Source organism: Bufo gargarizans, chromosome 1 (genome assembly GCF_014858855.1).
Source record: "Bufo gargarizans isolate SCDJY-AF-19 chromosome 1, ASM1485885v1, whole genome shotgun sequence".
NCBI classification, from domain to species: Eukaryota; Metazoa; Chordata; class Amphibia; order Anura; family Bufonidae; genus Bufo; species Bufo gargarizans.
The window spans coordinates 523,689,461-523,696,363 of record NC_058080.1 but is presented as its reverse complement, the minus strand read 5'-3'; the positions used below and the strand labels follow the sequence as shown (position 1 = coordinate 523,696,363).

The window sequence follows — 6,903 nt, the reverse complement described above, 5'->3', positions numbered from 1 at the left end:
AGCATCGCGATGCTCGGCACATTGCGGTGTTCGTCTGTATAACCCGTGTGCTCAAGCGCCATGCTCGAGTCTCCTCCCCGCACGTTTGTTGTCTGCTACACAGCCAATAAACATGCAGGTAAGTACTGCCACTCACTGTAATGCCGTAGCCATGTTGGTTACTGGCATTACAGTGATTCGCTGGCCGAAACACGTCATCGGGTGCTATAAAGCATCCGATGATATGTGGTTCATCCAGTCTTAGTCAGGGAGAGCTGTGCTGAAGAAGGGACAGATAGTGTAGGAAATAACATTTTATTTTTTGGTTAGGCAAGGTTGGTGTTAGAAACCTAAAAGTCCATTTAAGGACTATTGTTGAGTATGGCAGCAATATATATTATTAGCGCAACCTGCGCTAAATTGTGTGCGATTAGAGACCCAAAAGTCCTTTTAAGGACTATTGTTGTATCTGGCAGCAATATATATTAGCACAACCTGCGCTAAATTGTGTGCAATTGCTAGAGACCCAAAAGTCCTTTTAAAGACTATTGTATCTGGCAGCAATATATATTTTTAGAGCAACCTGCGCTAAAAAGCTTGCAATTGTTTGACCACTGCAGACAGCAACATTATCTGTGCTACATCTCCTGTGTAACGTATGCGCAATGACGTCACCAAAGTTCCTTTTTTAACCCCCCCATCCCTAATTTACTTAGCATTCTGTATTAAGAATGCTATTATTTTTCCTTATAACTATGTTATACAGGAAAATAATAAAGATCGGGTCCCCATCCCGATCATCACCTAGCAACCATGTGTGAAAATCGCACCACATCCGCACTTGCTTGCGGTTTTCACGCAGCCCCATTTACGTCTATGGGGCCTGCGTTGCGTGACAAACGCACAATATAGAGCATGCTGCGATTTTCACGCAACGCACAAGTTATGCATGAAAATCACTGCTCATCTGCACAGCCCCATTATTAGAGTGAATAGGACTTCACACTCTCCCTGCTGCCCTGTGCCTAGTACACACAGCAGCAGTGAGCTGACCATGGCAGCCAGGGCTTCAGTAGAGTCCTGGCTACCATGGTAACCGATCGGAGCCCCAGGATTACACTACCACTGCACCACCAATGAGGAGGAGGGGACCGTGTGGCCACTGTCACCAATGATTTTAATACTGGGGGGGTTGAGGGGATTGGGTGCACTGCACTACCAATAATTTTGATACTGGGGGGGTTGAGGGGAGGGGGCACACTGCGCCACCAATGATTTTAATACTGGGGAGGAGGGGTAGAGGGCGAACTTCGCCACCAATTATAATTAACAGTTAATAAAGGAGGCGGGTGCGGCACCTGAGGGGTTAACTGCAGCTGATCGCAGCTCCCTGCTAGCACCCGCCTCCTGGATTTGTATTAAACGTTTACTTTCATTGGTGGCGCCCGCCCCTCTCTCCTCATTGGTGGCAGCAGGCACAGGGGGAAGGGAGAGAATGCTTCCTTCTCCCCTGTGCTGATGGGGAAAACACAGAGCGCGTTGAGAGCAGCGTGCTCCATGTTTTCTGATACTAGATTGCGCAATAGCGAAGCCTAGTATTGAAAAAAGGCAAATGCCGGTATCGAGGTCAATACCAAACAAAAATATCTATTGGGTATCGAAACCTGAAACAAACCTACTGCGCTACATCTCCTGTATAATGTTTGTGCATCATAAATATCAGTGCTATTCCCTGTAATTTTGTATTAGCCGCTGCTGACAGCGACATTACTTGTGCTACATCTCCTGTATAACGTTTGCGCATCATAAATATCAGTGACATTCAGTTTAATTTATTTGCGCATACACTTACAAAACCTGTGCTACAGTACGTGTGACATACTCGCAAGCATATTTACCATTTAATATGCAGAAGGCGAGCAGTAAGGGACAGGGAAGAGGCCCTGCTGCTGATGATGCATGCAGAGGCCGTGGCCCTGGGCGCGGTGAAACTGGTGCCTGCTGCCAGAGCACAAGAAACACACTATCCACGATAACTAGCTTCACCATGCCTTGGAGGTGCTGGTCTGCCCTGCCACCAGCGTTTTGTCAGAGAGTATTTAGTGCTGCTGGGGGCATAATACGATTGATAATACCGATTGACTCTTATAAAAATGAACAAGGCCTGGATTGCCCCTGACTTCTCTACTCCACCATAGGAAAGTGGCTGAACATAAAGGCACTCTAAATGTGGCTTTTATGGTGTATTCAATACACTGTATTCCCATGCTCCCCTTCCACCACAAAAATAGGTATATGGTTCAATCTTCCTTTTTTTGTCTAGTGATGAGCGGCATAGTCAATATTCGAATTTGCAAATTAGAGAATTTGTGATCTCCAGTCATTATTTACTCATTATTTACAGCGAAAATCGGCAATGTAATATATTTGCGATAAAAATTTGTGATTAGAATATTCTCGATCAACACTATTCGCAAATACAAATATATATATCACTATATTCTAAATATTAGTGAATTCTCAAAGTGGCAATATTCGCGATTAAAATTTGTGATTCGAATATTTGCGCTAAACACTATTCTCTTCCTCCTCCTCCATCATATCAACATGCTTATTAGGCTGCCCTCGCTCCTAATGTTTTAGAGCAGGTATGCTCAACCTGCGGCCCTCCAGCTGTTGCAAAACTACAACTCCCATCATTCCCGGACAGCCTACAGATATCAGCCTACAGCAGGGCATGGTGGGAGTTGTAGTTTTACAAAAGCTGGAGGGCCGCAGGTTGAACATCCCTGTTTTAGAGGGTCAGCTCAGCAGCAGGCCCTCAACCATAATTTATTTTGATGGTCAGCTCAGCAGCAGGCCTTCAACCATAATTTTTTTGATGGTCAACTCAGCAGCAGGCACTCACCCCTAATGTTTTAGAGAGTCAGCTCAGCAGAAGACCCTCGCCCCTAATGTTTTAGATGGTCAGCTCAGCAGCAGACCCTCAGCCCTATTGTTTTAGATGGTCAACTCAGCAGCAGGCCCTCGCCCATAATGTTTTAGATGGTCAGTTCGGCATCAGGCCCTCACCCCTAATGTTTTAGATGGTCAGCTCAGCAGCAGACCCTCACCCCTAATGTTTTAGAGAGTCAGCACACCAGCAGACCCTCAACCCTAATGTTTTAGATGGTCAGATCATCAGCAGGCCCTCGCCCCTAATTTTTTAGAGGGTCATCAGCAGGTCCTTGCTCCTAATGTTTTTGAGGGTCACCAGCAGGTCATCATTAATCATTTTTCAAGGGTGTGTATGATGCCCTCCTTTATGTGATATAAAGGTTGTAACGTAGTTCCTCTTCCTTGCAATTTTTGGCAGCACTTGCAATTTATATAAATAGTAAATATACAGGAAAGAATGTTTCCTAACAATTTTTCCTCTAAAATCGATTTTATCTTCGGTTTTGTGCGAATTTATTGTCAGTCTGTAAAAGTGGCATACTACTCAGACAGCATCGTTCCCAGCAGCGACCTGGGAGTCCAAGATGCATCCAGACATCCTCCCCATTCTGTTCTCAAACCATTTCACTGGTGTTTCCATCAATTTCTGATCTTTTTCCTGTAAACCAGATGCCCTACCCTCTTCAGAGCAGGGGGTGCCTGGTTTAATGCTCAGGTTCTTCCATTTGCTTCCATTGTGCTCAGGTGCTCGGCACCCAACCACTTTGGTGCTCGATCAACACTAGTACCACCTCAACCTGTGGCATACCAGAAGTTGTTTCCACCTGTTCCTTCCTCTCTACTATGATGGCTTCTTATAATATTTGGTGGAAGGTCAGGTCCGGATGATGCTTTACCCGCTTTCTTAAAGTTCTATGCAACGGCTGGCTCCTCTTTCCTAAAAAGAATTGATATTGCATCAAAGTTTCTGTGTTTGCGAAGGATGAAGCACTGGATTCCTTTTTCTTTTGCAAAGCAGTCATAAGCTCTCGCAAACTATTTGCCTATCAGGACAGAGTTTTATTCTGTCTTTGGTAACAAGTGAAGAACTTTTTCCTCAATAAAGCCTAAGAAAACAGATCCCCATACATGTCCTGTAAAAGGCCAAGATCTGCTTGAATCTCTCTCTTTGGCGCCGGGCCGCAGCATCACTGTTTTTCAGGCTCCTCCTTCCAGCATGCTAAATGCCAATTCTGCTTTTAGATGAAGAACGCTATTACACAATAGGGCAGCTCTCTCAAGTCTTTCCTTCAAGTCTTCTAGCAAATATTGTCCACATTGAACTTGAGTAAGTGGCTTAACAGTGCCCCCAGCACTGGCTGAGGCGTCATATCTGTCTCTATCCAGCCGAACTATGTCAGGGTTAATATTGTGCTCTGGCGACAAACATATCTCCTCTGGCTTTAACTGAACTTTACTGAAGTATTCATTTAAGAGCAAACAATAATACAGAATAGCTTTTTTAGTCAGTGATGCTGCATAAGGCCTACCAGACGGTGATGGTCTATCTTCAGCGTCTTGCCTGCATGCTGGAGACTCAAACTCCGTCCATGCTTGTTCTAAGACCTGCTCTATAAGTATAAACAGTAATCATGCGTAGTCTTATTCACATTTTCTTTGTTGATTGTGATACTATATATATTGTGCTGTTTGGAATTTCTTTCACCTTCAATTACTGGTTTTATCTACCCTTTGACTTCATTGTAACTAGCTGCTCTACGTTTATATGTACATTCACATGAAAGTACTGATGTCCACCCAAAAAAGCTATATGTGATAAGAGAAAATTCCCTTCAGCCGCCATTTCGACTTTTCTTTAATTTATTTCAGTAGAGAAGACACAGGACACGTTTTACTTCAGATGAAAAAGGCTTGGATGGGCCGAAATGCTCCTTGTGTCTTCTCTGCTGAAATAAATGATATAAAAGTCTATTGAGACTATACAGCGGCTGCTGGGAATTCTCTTATCATATATTGGATTAATTCCAGCAGCGCTACTAACGGATCGTGTACTGAGCAACTTCTTTACAGACTCCTCACTAATGTTTGACAGAGGCTTATGTATATGTTTTATGCATCGGCAGATGCATATAGCGATGTTAGTGGGTGAAGGTTGGGAAAGGCACAGGAAGCACTGGACTTTTGATTACCGCAGACTCATAACTAAGTATGCTGTATTATTAAAGAGGCACACATTGTACCCTGGCACAACAGTATTAACAGCATGTCAGATATAGTTTCCCATTGATTATATAAATAAACTTTATAGCAGAGCATTATTTTTATTTTTTAATTGTTGGTTAATACTGTATTTTAAATGTTTTCAGGATTTGTTTTTAACATTTTCATCGCAGTCACCAATTATGATACATGCTGTATAGTACATTATATATACTCTTCCACTTGTTGTTACATAATAAAACATTTTAATTTAAAAAAAAAATACTTTTATATGACCGTTCCGTTAACTGGATGCTATTCCTCCTCCAAACTTTACCTTTGCAAGTTTAGTTACATTTACATGTTTTAATTGCTTTATGGAGTGCTTGTTTCACATCCTGATTCCTCAGTGTATAGATGAAGGGATTCATAAAAGGGGTTATAACTGTATAAAGTAAAGATAAGACTTTATTAATCTCTTCATTTCCCACTGTATTTGGACTGACGTACATGGAAATCATGGCACCATAAAAGATGATAACTACTGTAAGATGGGCAGTACAGGTGGAGAACGCTTTTTGTCGACCTTTAGAAGAGGGAATTTGTACCATAGTTAGTATGATCCTCACATAAGATGCTATTGTAAGGAGACAGGAGCCTAGAAGAATAGTGGAAGCTAATATCCAAGACACAGTTTCCATAGCCTGTGCATTTTTGCAGGATAATTTCAAAACTGGCTGAAGGTCACAAAAAAAATGTTTAATTTGATTAGGCCCACAGAAATGCAACTGAGATACTAATACAATTGCCCCAAAAGTAGCAATAAATCCTGTAGACCATGAACATAATGACATCAATACACTTGCCCTAGTGGTCATCAGTAATGAATAGTGCAATGGTTTGCAGATAGCAATATATCTGTCATAGGCCATAGCCCCCAAAAGAAAGCATTCAGTAGACCCCAGGGAGCCAAAGAAATACAACTGAACAATGCATCCTGTAAATGGCACAGTTGGATTTTCCATTATGATGTTAGATAACATTTTGGGGATAATATTAGATGTGTACAACATTTCTAAACAGGATAAGTTACTTAGGAAGAAATACATGGGTGTGTGCAGATGATTATCTATGTATACAATGGCGACAATTACAATATTTCCAGTGACTGTCACAATATAAATAAATAAAAATATGGCAAACAAAAGTAGCTTTATATGTTTAACACCAGTAAACCCCAAAAGAATAAATTCAGTTACTATAGTTTCATTTATGACTGTCATTCTTATAAAGCAGGATATCTTATGTAACATGTAAATAGCTGGATGTTACTGATTATTCAGTTTATTCACAAAAGCACTTTCTCTTGAAATATCTATTGTTGAGAGTAAAAATATAATCAAAAATAAATATTGAAACATTTGAAGCAGATTTATAGTTACAGATTTGTACTTGATTTTATTAAAGAGAATCAGTCTATCAGTAGTTTTCATTATGCAAAATTGGTGACAGTGCTGTATATGTTCTGAGAAGAGCAGGACAAACATACATTTCAAGAAGCTTTTATTATTAGTATAGATGAGTAGAGTTGAGCAGACACTTGGAAGTACGGGTTCGGCCAAACTTCGGGACCCGAACTTGACCCAAACTTAACCCCGAACGCCATTGAAGTCAATGGGGACCCAAACTTTGGAGTACTAAAATGGCTCTAAAAATGTCATGGAAAGGGCTAGAGGGCTGCAAAAGGCATCAACATGTGGTTAAGAGCATGTCAAGTGCTCTGCAAAC

At 41.5% G+C, this 6,903-nt stretch overlaps 1 protein-coding gene across 1 annotated transcript; it reads right to left on the bottom strand.

Annotated features, from left to right (window-relative positions):
• Window positions 1–5,462: 5,462 nt before the first annotated feature.
• LOC122928587 (olfactory receptor 6F1-like) lies at window positions 5,463–6,398 on the bottom strand. The gene has a single exon (XM_044281572.1). It carries the CDS (start codon window positions 6,396–6,398, stop codon window positions 5,463–5,465), a length of 936 nt encoding a protein of 311 aa, XP_044137507.1.
• Window positions 6,399–6,903: the final 505 nt, after the last annotated feature.